Consider the following 15498-nt stretch of genomic DNA (forward strand, 5'->3'; position numbering starts at 1 on the left):
AACAGCCAGGCAGAGGAGGTGGAGGAGGAGGAGGGGAGAGAGAGAGAGAGAGAGAGAGAGAGAGAGAGAGAGAGAGAGAGTGAGAGGAGGATGCAGATGAAGAGAGGCAGCAGCATCCTCCCGCAGCCTCCATCTTCTCCCTGCAGGACGTCTTCGCTTCATTTCACCGCCTTCAGGATCTGACACCGGCTGTGTGCTAACCCTGTACGCCTGCAGAAACACCTCCAAGCCTCCTCCTCCTCCTCCTCCTCCTCCTCCTCCTCCTCCCACCTCCGCTCTCCATCCTGTGATGCATGAGCTGTCGATGCGTCACGCTTGTGCTTCCTGCGCCTTTTCATCCGCAGGCGCGTTGCTACGTCCTTAGCTCATATTTAGCTTTTGGATCCAGGATGTGAAGAGCGGCCTCCTTGTCCTTATCCCTTCACGGACTGTTCTGCATTCCTGTCGTCTGTAAGTGGCGTCAATCACTCCACGATTCGAGCCTCCTTTTCTGTATGTCCGGCCTTTTGAATCTATGCGTCCCTCTCTGCCGCCAATGCGTCTCCGTTGCCGCGCCACCTCTTGTGCTCCTCCTCTCCACATGGACTCTGATATCTACGTGAAGCGTGCACCGTCCTTTCCGCGTCTACGCCCTCGCTCTGCTGCGGATGCGGTGCACCTGGGTGCTCGCTGTCTCCTCGTCCTGGCCCAGCTCTGATCCTCTGGTCCGGGGGGGCTGGTTCCCGCAGAGACGCAGGATGGTGCGGATAGTCAGCGCGCTGGGGCTTGTCATGTTCAGCGTGGCGCTGCTCATCCTGTCGCTCATCAGCTACGTGTCCATCAAGAAGGACTTCCTGCTCAGCACCCCCAGATACGGACCTAATGGAGGATCCAGGCTGTCCATGTTCCATGCGGGGTTTCGGTGAGTGCAGGCCGGGCTGCAGAGCTGCAGACATCTGCTGAGTGTGGGTGTGCATCACATCAGCGGAGGCTTTTATTTCTAGCTGTACCAGGTGCAGTCTGTTCATGCTGACAGGGTAAAATCTGAGATGATGCAGTGTTTATAAGCTTTCCAATGCAACACGTCTTTAGTGTTTATGTTTTAAATGTTTGTCTCTGAGTGTTGTTAGAGTTAGGCCTTCAACCTTTCTCAGTGTGTGCTGAAAGAGAGAGTAATAATAAGAAAGATGCACCAACTTTATCTTCTTAGCCTATCAGAGCCTCACACTCAGATGAAGGCCTCTCCGCTGTTTCAGGCCTGGCAGCCCACAGACCGACGCTGTGGTTTACTGCAGCATGTTATTATTCATTTCATTGTGTTAATCACCATCAGAATGTTTTATTCCCAACCAAACTGTATTTATATATCAACATGCATCATTACATAATTTTAAACACACCTGTTTGAAAACAGTGCACTCAGGTCTGTGGCTTGTTTTGGTTTGAGCTACAGTGGATCACGTGATTCAGGCTAGCATAAAGATACCTGGACTAAAGTGTGAATCCAACCCTCCCCAATGTAATAAAGCAGAATAAGATTAACGTGCAAAGCCCAGATTTAAAGAATTGTGAATGATTTCTTTCGATAATACCTTGGCATGAAGACAACTTTAAATAGTTTTTTTTTTAAAAGGATCTTATAAATAAGGGCCCTGGCTGGATAAAATATGTTTGTGCAATAAACACATCCTCCATCCTGGTCAAAAAATAATTCATACAGTGAGTGATATGTGTGACTGTTAACAGAGAGCAACAATGTTTACACATGTACAAAACAAGATCAGCAAAGCAAGAAGACGTTTAGGTTTGTCCACATGCTGCGCTCAAATGCACGCAAAACGAAAGTCCCTCGCAGTAAAAACCAAAAACACCAAAATAGCCACTGATATTTCATTTAGTGTGAAATGAAGTTTACAGTTGCTGCCTCTGCAAAGCGTTTTCATTCACAGGTAGAAGAATCTGATAAACCTAATTAAAATGTGTCATCAGATTCTGTTAACGTTTTTCTAGAATAAATCTGGAATCAATTCTTGCCTCCTTCCAGTCTCTCATTTCAGTCTTGGAGGACACTGATTGTTTATTTTTCTTTAATGAGAACACATCTTTGCTTTGATGAACTGGTTTATAAGTAGTACATGTCAGTGTGAGTGTGTATCAGCCTAATGGAAAGTAAAGCATCTGTCACTTAATCCAGCTGTGAACTAGGTCATCTCGTCCAATCACAGCTCTCTCACTAATTCAGTTCATTGAAATATTCCCATGGAGTTCTTTAAGGCACAATTAGAAGTGTTTTGTTTAAAAGATTAACATCAACATATTTAAACTTAAATGATGCAACGGAAATACAAACGGCAACCTCTCATGTGGAAAATGAAGCTAATAAGGAAGTTTAAAACACTGCAGATCTTTGAGTGTCCACTTAAAGCTGGCTCCAAAATCCTGGAAGTCACATACATCTCTACGGGAACATACATGCAGGTCATTTCTGAACATGCTAACATAACCAAACTCTTTCAAATTAACTAATGCCAGTGCAGTCTGCATTTTTTGTTAATTGACTTTAGCACTTTTACCTGATTTCAGCCCTACAGATTAACGAAGACTGATGTTTTTCTGTCATCCAACAGTTGATTGTTAGCAAGCTGCCACATGCTAACATGCTAACATGCTAACAGAGTGACACTATAGGTCGCTCCTGTGACCTGTTTAGCAGCTCATCAGTGCACTGAAACAGAGAAGACCCTGTGATGGGACAATCTGCTTGAGGTGGCATCTGAAGTGGACGGTCACAACAGCTGCAAAGAGCACCCTCCTGGCCAAATGCCACTAATGAACCAAAGTACAGCTTGTCTTTGCGCATTATGAAACAGAAGTTGCACTGATCAATACAAGAGAAATTGGAATTCACATTTTTTTTAGCTGGCTGGGATTATATCTCTACCTCAACAGGATGCTCTATAAGTGTTCTTTTATGGGAAACAGCTATATGTTTTTTTCCCTGCACCTGTTTCCAGTCCAAACAGTATATCCGCTGGCATGAGGAGAGCCCAGTGATAGTTTTTGTCAGGTTTGAGTTGGGCTCCTGCAGTTCAGCTGCATGGAAAATCATTCAGTAAATCTTTGTTATCCAGCGGGCTCCGTCAGGTGTGAGTGTGATGCTTAACCAGTCTCATTCTGAGGAAGGTTCTGGAGGCCAGCGAAGCCGTCCTTGGCTCTGATTTACTGTGTGAGAGCTGCATTCATTTTCAACCTGCCTGTAATCATTTTCCTCCTCGCCTCCCTGTCACCTGAGGCCAAGGTTGTGCACGGAATGAGTTAGATGTGAAGGAGAGAAGAGAAGCCTTTTTAGAGAAAACACTCTGTTGGTGGACGGCTATGCAAGTCCTCCGTTGTGTTGGGACATTGTGTGAGGTAGTTTCTGTTGTGTTCTGCATGTCCTGCAGCCAGTGGAAATAAGGAAGTAACAACTGTAAAGTTATCTGCACTCTGAAAAACTATTATATTACATTTAAAGGTTGTATATAATGAAAAATGCACTTAACCAGTTTCCTAACACTAATATGTGTCTCTAGTCTGTCTACAAACCCCCCAATGATTAGAAAAGTCCATCCTCTCCGTCTTTTTCCTGCTCCTTTTTCAGAAAATGTGTGCTCAAACAGGCCATTTGGAGATTATCCTTTAATGACATCACAAAGGGCAGTAGCCCCTCCCCAGGTGGGTGACACTCCCACAGCTAGGTGTTTGTTCTGCCCTCTGAGTCTGCCTTCTCACCGTAAACAATAGAACATGGAGCGAGAAAGCCCGAGACACCCAAGCCCTTCCAGGGAGGGGGCGTGGTCAGACACAGCTCATTTACATATTTAAAGGTACAGACACAGAAACAGCCTGTTCTGAGCAGGGCTGAAATAGAGGGGTTTATAGACATGATCAAATACAGGATCAGAGTGGATTTAGAAACTTCACACACATGTTTTGAGGAGCTCTGAGACTTATTTACACTGGTTGAAAAGGAGGAGAATATGTGACCTTTAAAAGATAATAGCCCAAGTAACTTGATGATCCCCTGACCCATCTGCAAGTACCACCGTTAGAACAAAGTTTCCGCTGGACTCTGAAGATTAGATTTCCATGACGGTGGTGTGTTGGCTCTGCACACTGCATGGTTGTGCAGCAACACTGTTTGAGAATCGGAAAGAAATAAGTTAAGTTGGGTATTTTTAAACCCTGGCTCTAGTTTTTACATATGTTGGAGTCTACAATAGTAATGGTAAAAAAAGTTTTGGTTATACTCCGAAAGATTGCATCATCTGGCAGCCACAAGACGGACTGTAATCACTTTAATGAAAGAAAGCCTGATCAAAGTTGAACACTGACAGGAAAAGATTGTCATGTCTGACAACAACAAATCCCCACAGAAATAGATTTTGTAATGAAACTAAAGTTCCTCTTTTTCAGGGGAGGAACAGCTTCTCATATTTCCCTTGTCAAAGCTGTCAAACTCCATGGATAAAAACAGTGATTTAACCCTAAAGACACGGTAGTTGCTGGTTTAGTGGCACATGTTTGCATGCTAACAGTCACACATTAGCACACAAAGTTCAGCTCAAGCTAAGTATGAGTATATGTAGTATTGGCAGTACAATTTTGACTTAAAGTTGGCATATTTCAATGCTGGATGTCCATACTAAACATGGGAAAGGTTTCATATCATGAGGTAAACGTATGTTGGAGTAAACCCAGGATAAATCAGGGCAGGGTTCCCCGATATGAAACCAAGAAATCCACGAGACGTCTTCAAGCCCCCCGATAATTCCGAGGACAATTTCCAAAGCATCTATCTTCATATTTAGTGAGCACTGCGCTTGGTTTTACAAACTGCTGCACAACTCAAATGCACCATTTTACACAATACAGCAATTCAAAGGGCAGCAATGTTACTATAATACTGTTAAAGAGTAAGAGTATGAGACTTTCCCTTTAACTGAACATGTTAGATCTTCATAGAGTCTCTTTTTATGTCATGTCAAGAAAAGAGTTCATTGTTCTGTCTTTGTGTACGCTCCTCTTCCTGCAGCGAGAGGCCGCCTCGCAAACCCGACCTGAGGTGAATACAAAGTGCTGATGTTTAACTACAAATATTACTGTCTTTGCTTTTTGCATTATTTTAATATTTGTTTTTCTAATATTACAGTTTGAGCTTTACCTTTCTTTCCAGCAACAAACAAAACAGCTTGCTTCTTTCTGTTGAGCATTTGCTGCTGTTGAGAGGCACTTTTTCTGGCAGCACAACATTTTTGTCTTGAGCTATAAGCAGACCCTGCTTCATCTGTTTCTTTCTTTACCAACAGCCTATATTTGCCTTGGAATTTTTCTTTGGATGGTGCAGCGTTGTTTTGAAAAAAAGAATACCTGCTGTAAAAAAAATCAAGTCACAACTAGTATTTCAATATGAAATCACCACGAATTATCAAGTTATTCTGTTTCATTTTGATTCCTACTGCTTGAAATATGTCATCTACATATTTGGGAATACAAAGTCGTATTGAGCCATAAAAACCACAAAAGTATTTTTTTTAAATCTTAATCTGAGTTATTATCTTTTGCACGCAAGATAATAACGTGTTTGCATATTGGCTGTCAGGATCAGCACGAGATGGCTACAGATGTCCAACATCTCTACAGAAATCTAAAAGAAGGAGAGATGTCTTGATCATTTCTGAAATGTTCTCAACTTCAAAGTATTCTTCTGATCAGTAGTAACTTCATGCTGATCCTGACTCAGCATTGCTCCTCTCGGACTGAGCCTTTCTGTACAAAGATTGCAGATGCTGCAAGAAACAGAATAAATCTGCTTGAGGTCTGACTTCCCTCAGATCCAGGTCCAACAGTACAAACACTTGTTTCTGCTGCAGACTGACTGGGCATCATAACGGTGGGGTTTCACATTCAGGACAGTTTGGTTTACAGAATGTCTGAATGATCTCGTATGTTTTCTGTGATCACATCTTTGTGTCTGTCAGATCTGCCCTGATGCACTAAACTCCCCTGAATTGGTTGATCTTGAAATGTAGATCTTTTAAATACTATTTGACCAGTTGTGTCTGCCACAGCAGAGTCTGACTGAAACCTTGACATTTCAATGTTTAGTCTCAGGCAGAAGATAAGGGTTCCTGTAAAGTTTTTTTGTTTTGTTGTTTTTTTAAACCTGGACCATACGTGTGCTCACATGTTTTGGCTCTAAATGACGCTGAGTTAGCAAGTGGATTGCTTCAGTTGGCAGCCATGAGATGTGAATCGGTCTGCGGAGGCATGGATCGGTAAAAACCTACTACAATTTGGTCGATGGCCCGGTTTCATGGTTCATGGATATGAACCGTTTCGCTGAGGTTTTGACCCCATCTCATGGCTGCAACCTAATTCTTCAGGGCAACTACACCTTGTCCAATGAAGCGCACTCAAAGTGCTTATTTTTTGACACTGAAAAGCTTAGATTTTATAGAAAGATGAAGTCAAAGAAGACTTCAAATGTGTTAAAAATATCAAGGTTTCCATACAAAGATAAATCAGGTGTATATAAAAAAGCTATCAAAGGATTAAAGAGGGCGATGTGGTTAATTGCTAAGTCTTGTTTATCATTGCTGGTAGCGTTGAGGCTTTTTGCACTGCAAAAAAAAGAAAAGAAGGTGTTCATCTTAACAAGTACTTCGACCTCCTTCGTATTAAAATGAAACATGGTGACGTCTTTCTCACACAATTTAAATGAAATGCACCAAACAAGGCTTCATTTTGAAACAAGGAGAGCCTTAAAACCATCTTTCAAAGGTGATGATGTTAAATGAAACCAGGTGTATTTGAAGGATAAATATTTCATATTCCAAAGAGTCCCAGATGAACAATGAATTACTTGCTAAGATGGACAGAATCTCTGCAACAGTTTGGCCTATCTGCTCTTTTGCATACACCACAATGAGTGGATTTAATTTTTTTTTCAATCCAACACAAATCAAGAGGCTGAAAGTCAAAGTTAACACTGAGCTGATGCTGTAAATGATGAATGATGCTGGATCTGTTTTTCACTGCTGCTGGTTCCCTACAGGAACAAAAGATATTCTTAAGTTTGCTGAATGGCTGCTTAAACACTTGCACACTTTCAATCAGCTTCTTTAGGAGGCACTTCGGCTCTGAGCAGAGGGCGGTAATGAAGGATAAAAACCAAATGTCAGTACTCCTTTTGTTCTGCTAAGATCGTCCAAGCCTCAGCTTTTAAAAACATTACTAAGGGCTTTTTCACACCTGAACTGTTTGGTTCAGAGATAACTTTCCTTGCGCACCACACATAACGTTCTGTTTGTAAATGTCCCTGTGTGAAGCTGGACCAAACTTGAGGTAATTCAGCAAATATTTAACAAATTGGTCCATGGATCAGACCAGAGCAAACAAACTAAAGGTGTGAAAACATCCTTAGGATGACTTATATTTTCTATATAGCTATATTAGTTTAGGGTACTTTTTAGTTTGTGCAACATTTTGTGAAAATTAGGTTTCTTTATCTATTGAACAACAAGAAAACCAAAACTGTTATAAAAGGGATTAAATTCTCCTCTAAACATTTTGAAGGTCATGTGGTTTAAGGTGACCTCCTCCTGACATGAAAAGACTGAGTTAACTTCCATGTTTCTATCTCCTCCTCCTCTTCTTCCTCATCTGTTTTTAGCTCCCAGCTGGCCATGAAGTATCTGGATCCAGGATTCAGCCCTCTGACCAACTCCCTCAGTGAGGACCTGCAGAACTCCTCCAAATGGAGCTACAACAGCACTGCTTTCATAAAGCTCAAGTAGGTCACACTAAAACATGAACACACACCGCCCCTCTGTAACTGAGAAATTCCTCCAAATGCGTGTTCTGTCCATCTCTGGTCCGCCATGGCGGTGGAGCTGATAGGTTTTTACTTTATTCAATGTGTGTTTCCACTGGCTCTGAAGCGCTGAGTCTCAGCTCCGACAGTCCTGAGCCGTCTTTATACCACATACATTGTATTATCTCACACTCTGGGTGTTGACGGAGCACAGAACTGTGCTGGAGCAGAGCTGACTCATCTATCTGGTGGAAGTTCTGGGTAACTGTGGACTTCTTTGCCAGTCCTGAAATAAAGCTTCTCGTGCTAATAACTGTTGCCAAAGCGAGGCCCGTTGGTTAAAATGCTTCAATTATGACTTCTTCATCTTAAAACCAATTCAACAAAGTCACAGCAATAAAAACAGAAGCAGCTTTCAATGAGAACTTTTATATTGCTTTAGGTCTAAACTTGAGACTTAAAGGGGATCTATTAATCTCATTTTCACCATTTATTATGTCAGTCTGGGACATCTATAGAATAGCATTGTGAGATGTGTAGCTCAAAAACCTCCTTATTTATCTTACACTGGCATCAAAACGGTTAATTTCATCTGCTGTCTGGCTGATCGGCCAGCTCTATTTGCAGTCGCCGGGAATTTGAGTAAACTTCAGGGTGGGCGTGTCACTGAAAGAGCTGCCGGAGTGGACACTTCAACTTAGCTCCATGCTTTGTTCTCGTCAGGTTCAGGCCAAGTCTCGTTGTGAAGTTCCCGTAACATCTCGTTCACAGCAGCAGGAAACCACTTCAAGGGATTATGCCAACAACCGTGTATGTTGTGTTAAAAAAAAACTTTTCCAAGGTTTAGTGTGGACATCCAACATGGTAACATTATCTGTATGCTTTAAATAAGCCTAATAGATATTTTTTCTTGCAAGACTCAAGTCTAAAGAGAGTCACGACTCATCGTTGTCATGTCAGAGTGTTTAGATCACGTTCAGATAAACTTGAATGTTTAAATTGCTACAACTGTTTTGCATTAACATCCTGCTCCTCGATCAACTATAAAACATTCATCTGCACACTGATCATGTTTAATGCATATTGAGAATAATATACAATACATAAATCATTGTCATCGTGATTATCGTTCTGAAGGATTAAAATGCTGAGCTGGTATTTAATGTGTTCATCATCAGATCTGTATTGTGCGAGGCTTAAACCTCCCACAGGATTTTCTGTGATCTACTGTTCTCCATTATCACAATTACATTTTGTTGTGTCCACTTTACCAGCTGTTGAGGCTCTGCAGAGAAAACCAAAGTGATGCACTTTGCTGTTGATTCAGAGATCCAAATAATCTGACTTGCGACTGCTGATAGTTTGGATGCACAGATGAACAAAACATGTCCTTGTTTTCTTGCAGAAAGGAGATCGCTCAGTACATCGACATCCCTCACAACTTCACACTGACAAAAAAATCAGTCCGAATCGGACAGCTGATGCATTACGACTACTCCAGCCACAAGTACGTCTTCTCTATCGGTGAGAACTTCCGCTCGTTGCTCCCTGAGGTCTCGCCGATCCTCAACAAGCACTACAATGTCTGTGCCGTGATCGGAAACAGCGGCATCCTCACCGGCTCGCGCTGTGGCCCCCAGATAGAGAAGTTTGACTATGTCTTTCGCTGCAACTTTGCACCGACAGAGGTCTTTAAGAAGGACGTAGGGCGGCAGACGAACATGACGACATTTAACCCCAGCATCCTGGAGAAATACTACAACAATCTGCTGACTGTGCAGGACAGGAACAACTTCTTCCTGAGCCTGAAGAGGCTGGACGGAGCCATCCTGTGGATCCCAGCGTTCTTCTTCCACACGTCAGCCACGGTGACGAGGACGCTGGTCGACTTTTTCGTGGAGCATCGAGGTCAGCTGAAGGTCCAGCTGGCTTGGCCTGGAAACATCATGCAGTACATCAACAGGTAAGTCACACTGAAACACTGCAGTATATTAAAGCTCATGTGAGGAGGTTTTTGCTCTCTATATGACCTACTGAAAAAAACAAGATCATTAGCAAAGAGCTTGAATATTTCTATATAAAAATGTTGAATGCCTTTTGCCTCTGCCAGTGGGTTATTGTCTGAGAAATCAATTTACAACATTCTGACTGTAAGTGTCTTTATGTACCTTTTCTGTGGTAAAGATTCCCTAGGAGTGAAATGTTTGACTGTTAAGATGCAGCGGGATGAGATTTTTCATTAAAAAAATAACTGTGCATGACAAGATTAGAAAAGATGCACGTCTGGTTGATTGGACACATGTTGCAGTGATTTTCTGTCCACCTGTCTATTTTTATTTTTGTATTTTTCTATGCTTCAAGGTGTGCCAGTGTGTCTTTGCCCTGTTTGTGGTAACTAGCGTGTGGTTGTATTGTATTGAGCTGTGCTCCAAATGGCCAGGAGAGATTAAAGCTCCAAAGCCGGATTATAAGGAAACAGCTATTTAGTGAAAGGTATGGCACAGAGCTGTAACAGTGTGTGAGGAGAGGGATTTAAGTCTGGTGCTTAGTGTTGTAGCAGCAGAATAGGCAGCTCGTACAGTAGCCTAATCTTCACCAATCCCATTAAAACTACCTGCTCCAGAAGAATTATCACGTTTCAGCAGCTCAGGTGGCTTTCAGCACCTCGAGGACTCTCCAATATGCTTTTGTTGAGGCCAGTTTGAAGAGTTACCTCTCGGTGTTTGAAGAGCTGTTTGATAAAAGCATCATCATTGGTCAGATTTAGTTTATTTTTTTATTAAACCATTGTAAGTCATTGCCTTCCCGAACAGTTTAATGTCCATTATTTCTGAACAAGTTCCAAGAATGCTCTGTTCTTTTTTGGAATTCAGTTTTCAGGTGTCAATCAGAGCAGGTATTTAATGATGTTTTGTTATTGCTTGGCAAAACATCATAATAAAATGAAAACTGTAGATTCAAAGCTAACACATTAAATCAGCAAGTTCTATGATACCACAATACTACTTTCATCAGTAGCTTACAACTACAGAGTTATGTCATACCAAGCTTTAAGGCTGTAATAAACACAGGCTTTTGTAAAATAGTTTCTCGTTTTCTCAACAGCTACTGGAAAACCAAACAGCTTTCTCCGAAGCGCCTGAGCACCGGCATCCTGATGTACACGCTGGCGTCCTCCATGTGCAACCAGATCCACCTGTACGGCTTCTGGCCCTTCGGCTGGGACCCCAACACGGGAAAGGAGCTGCCGTACCACTACTACGACAAGAAGGGCACCAAGTTCACCACCAAGTGGCAGGAGTCCCACCAGCTGCCTGCTGAGTTCAAACTCCTCTATAAGATGCACACGGAGGGACTGCTGAAGCTGTCGCTCTCACACTGCGCTTAGGTGTGAAACTGCAGCAGGTACATGGCTTCATTAAACTTACCTGGAGCTCCTCTGAGGGCCAGACGAAGGAGGATTCATGTGTGCCAAATACTAAAACTTGACGGTAATGCTGAGTTGACGCAATGAGTTCTTGAACTGTTTTCAGACCCAAGTGTTGTGCTCAAGACGAAACAGTTTGTATGAATCACAACAAATCAAGGAAATGTGGAGTCTATTTATTTTCTATGGTTCAAGAATCTAAAGAAGAAGGGGACTGCTGGGAAATAGGTCTTTGGACTTTTGGGCAGTGTTGCTCCTTAGCAAAATATCAGAACTTTACATCGCTTCATGCTGGTTTGTTCACTCAGCACTCTTGGCACCATAGCTGCAAAGCAGCACTATTTAACGAGGCTCAATGGTTTCTGAATTTCAATGCAATATTATTCGGCAACTTACTGCGTAGATCCAACTTCCTATCCAACAATCCCATCCAGGGGCCGTCAAGTCACCATTTGGCAACTCATAGATTAACAATTGAGCTTCTGTTTTAAGTTGTGTCTTTGCTCTTTCTAAGACGTGGTTGATGTAATGTGGTTGGTTTCATTTAATTTGGTATGGTTTGGGCACAATAATAGTTGGTTAAGTTAAGGAATCACATGGCATCACGGCTCTTGGGGGGATTCTTGAGTTGTTTGACCCATCCATTATCCTTTACATCAACAGTCTATATCACCTGGCTTCTTTTCTGCTGGAGGTCCAGAGCTGCTCTTCAGTCTCTAACATTGACAGTGTCACTGGAGGTAGTAGAAAGCTCAAAACTTTTCATGCAGTTGCTGAAAGATAGCTTTTAGGTATGACAAAATGTTGAATTTTTCTTCTTTTTTTGTGTGTGGCTTTTTTTCCCTCTACTGATAGGGCAGCTGGGAGAGAGTGGGATAGACTAACAAAAGGCCAAGGTCAAGAGTCAACCCTGTGGCTGCAGTGTCAAAAAAATGAAGCCTCTGTATATGATACGCCTGCCCTACCGACTGAGCTAAACTGGCACCAAAACAATGGTATTTGACAACTTAGGAAAGAGAGCCACTAGTCTATCATATATGCAAAATCACATAGTACTAGTACATTCAATTTCAGAGAGAATGATACCTTTCAAGTGTTTTAAAATGTTCTCCCAAATTCATTATGGCATTTGAGCATTTGATAAGCCTCAAAACGTGATGTGTTGACCCATTATTTCAAGAAACACAACCACCACCAACAGAGACCATTCCATTTTCTTTAAAGTAGTTCATCTGGTCTTACTGCACTGGAAGACAGCAGTGTTGTTTTTCATTATTTTTACATGATTTTTAACTAAGACTTATCTTATTGTCACATCTTGGCATCACCCTCTTCTGTAACCTTTAATCAATCACTAATTGTAAGATGTGAAAAAACATGTTCCATTCTCATTTTTTCATGGCATTTCGAGCTTTCCAAAAAAGCTGCATAACTTGTCTTCCACTCTACAGAAGATTAACAGTAACTGTTTCCTGCACTCCTTTCAATCACAGGTGCCCATTATGTTAGCTTATAATGGAGGATTTTGTGTAGTCTGATCCCAGTTTAAGATACAGAGCCCATAATTCTGTCCATTCGTCTGTCCATCCATAAAGCTATCTAGTTAAGGTTTGCAGGGGGGCAGCTTCCATTGGTTGAGCTAAAAAGTAAACGCATTGACAGCACTCTACCAGCATCAGTCTTGGGGATCTCCAATTCTGAATATCACGATACTACACTTTAAATTAAGGCATGCGGCAGAAGCTTAAGCAAAAATGAGTGCATAGTTAAGATGAACTAACAATAGTCATAGTAATTAAGTTACAGGTACAAAAACATTTGATTTGTTGCTCAGATTACAGTTCAGTTATTACTAAAATGACTTCATTTGAAGTTGGGCCCCCCCGATGAAGGGGAACATTTGCATCCACTGTTGCATTATATTGGAGTTTTGCAAATCAAATATTCCATTGTTGCAACATATTGATTATCAAGTCTCTCCCGATCTCCTGAAATTTACATATTATTTCATATCATGATGGCCAAAGGGGCACAACATTTTTTTGTTAAGTATTTAGACTTAGAGTTCTTAAAGGTTCCTCTTTACACAACAAATGGGGTTTCATATCATCTCAGACATGTGTGAAAATGGATGAATGTAAGTCGAATATCCGCTCTCCTTTTAACCATGGTTTTGGTCTCAACCAACTCCTGGGAAAATATCTGCCAAATGTGTTCCACTTTCTTCACCAGCAAAGTTTAACACCACCTCTCACTTCTTCAGTGACGGGTGAGTGTAGTGTACAGTGTGTTTCTTTGAGTTTGTTAGCTGGAGTTAGAGTTCATATAGCGGCACCGTTTTTTGCATTTGAAAGTAATTAATAGCATTATTATAATCTGTAAGCACATCAAACTGAGTCAGTGTGTGTTCAATAGTGTTACAATGCTGGATGCCCAAACAAAGTTTCAGATCACGTATGTTGGAGTAATCCCAGAATAAGTCTGCAGAGGGCGCTTAACGATTTGTTCTGTAAATCACGCAATAGTTCCCCGATATGAAACCAAGAATTTCACGAGATGGCCTCTCCAAAGGCTGGACAATCAGATTGCATAGGCTCTCTTCTCCCAGCTCTGGAGAGCAGCCCTCCCCTGGCAGCCCTGCAGCGTTCAGACCCCGGAAGGTTCCAGTTAGCCGACCAATCAGAAGAAATTGGGCATGTAGGGAGGGGCCCTTAAAGAGACAGCAGCTGAAACTAACCATTTCAGGCAGAGTCAGACGCCAGTATCAGATAAACAAGGAGTTTTTTGAGCTGCGGACTGTATAAAGCTTCTCTAAAGGTTTCACAGACTGAAAACATGAAAGGTGAAAATGATGATTATATGGTGTCTTTGAGTCATCACTGTTAGCTCCCAAGCTAACAGCAACATAGCAGAGTGTGCAGCATGATTGATATTAAACTAATCTGTGTTATTAAGAAAGATGTGAACATGTACAGGCAAAATATAAATGTTCATAATTTAAGATAGAGCCCTTCCTCTGAAAGATTATTTATGAGGCTAGCTGGTCGCGAAACCAGAACTATGCAACTTATCAGGAAAATGTACTTTCAGCCGGGATGCTGGCTTTTTGTTGTTGTTGTTGTTGTTGTGGATCTCTTTTGCTTTTTGGTGATGTCTGTCATTATTTAGCCTTATAGTTCCATATTCTTATCAACCAACAATGGTGTACCATTTCTTAAAGATGCCTTTAAAGCAAAACATCAACTCCTAAAGTCAGGGATCAAGGATTTTTTAAAAAATCATCCCCAAAGGAGCGATTTGCTTTACAGCCAGCAGTACCACACAAACCACCACTCAATCTGCCTCTTAACTTGAGACTCAGGCCAAACAACAGTGAATATTATGAGTTATGAGATTCTTCTGTTATTTTGGATTCTATTATAGCAAAGTAATTGGTTTTGAAATTTGAAGAAAAAATAAAAAAGTTTGTTTTAATAAAAAAAAATGGTGTTCTAAAATCAATAAAATGTACATCTGTTAATGACATAATCAATAAGAACGGCCCAGAAAAAAGAGCATTTTGTTGCTGCTAGATCAGGAGACTAGAAAAGATGCAGGAACAGGAGAACCTGTGTAACGTATGCATCATACCTCATCCAACCAAATCTCCACACCTTTACTCTCCACCTAATTAAAGGGGGAAATACTTCCTGCAAATGTTCTTAATTTTCATGTTGGTCACAAAGAAAACTGAAATTGAAATTGGAAATCCTCTGATTCCAACAAAGTGGAAACCTCAGTCTACAGCTGACTACAAGATAAAGGGGCTGATTCTCCATATCAGATAATTATCTTTAAACACATTTCCTAAGCACACCTCTCGAATATGACGTGTTTCAGTGTTTTAAAGAAACTGGTCGAGCAACAATGAGGAGAAAGAAAAGACTTCAAACCGAGTTCCAACCCTTACTCTGTCGACCTGTTCATGACATGAGACAGCAAGAGATAAAGTAAAGATCAGATGACTATAAAAGGAAGGCGGTGCTTTAATTTAACCATGACATGATGATGAACGGGCCTACTGAGCTGTAATTTTCATCAGATCACGAAAAGTCACTTTGGCTAAAGAATTTTAGCAAAATTGAGGTTCGGTTTGGTGAGTGTTTATACTCGGGCTGTCAGCATCAACTATTTACTTGTGATTAATTAAGGTCGAAATTAAAAAAATTTAACCGCATGCTATTTTGTCCCTTTAGGC

At 41.4% G+C, this 15498-nt stretch overlaps 1 protein-coding gene across 1 annotated transcript; it reads left to right on the forward strand.

Annotated features, from left to right (window-relative positions):
• The first annotated feature begins 448 nt into the window (after positions 1–448).
• On the forward strand, positions 449–12318 carry st8sia3 (ST8 alpha-N-acetyl-neuraminide alpha-2,8-sialyltransferase 3). The gene is made up of 4 exons (XM_061061766.1): positions 449–901; positions 7694–7813; positions 9240–9797; positions 10940–12318. The coding sequence occupies exons 1-4, from the start codon at positions 648–650 to the stop codon at positions 11220–11222; spliced, it is 1215 nt and encodes a 404-aa protein (XP_060917749.1). The 5' UTR covers positions 449–647; the 3' UTR covers positions 11223–12318.
• Positions 12319–15498: the final 3180 nt, after the last annotated feature.

Source organism: Labrus mixtus, chromosome 17 (assembly GCF_963584025.1).
Source record: "Labrus mixtus chromosome 17, fLabMix1.1, whole genome shotgun sequence".
Taxonomy (NCBI): Eukaryota; Metazoa; Chordata; class Actinopteri; order Labriformes; family Labridae; genus Labrus; species Labrus mixtus.

What these genes read in the sequence shown, in the direction of transcription:
- st8sia3 (XM_061061766.1), top strand. Translation starts at nt 648, where the DNA reads ATGCGGTGCACCTGGGTGCTCGCTGTCTCCTCGTCCTGGCCCAGCTCT. An exon ending in ATGTTCCATGCGGGGTTTCG is followed by an intron (nt 902 to 7,693) that starts GTGAGTGCAGGC and finishes ATCTGTTTTTAG; the next exon opens with CTCCCAGCTGGCCATGAAGT. An exon ending in ACTGCTTTCATAAAGCTCAA is followed by an intron (nt 7,814 to 9,239) that starts GTAGGTCACACT and finishes GTTTTCTTGCAG; the next exon opens with AAAGGAGATCGCTCAGTACA.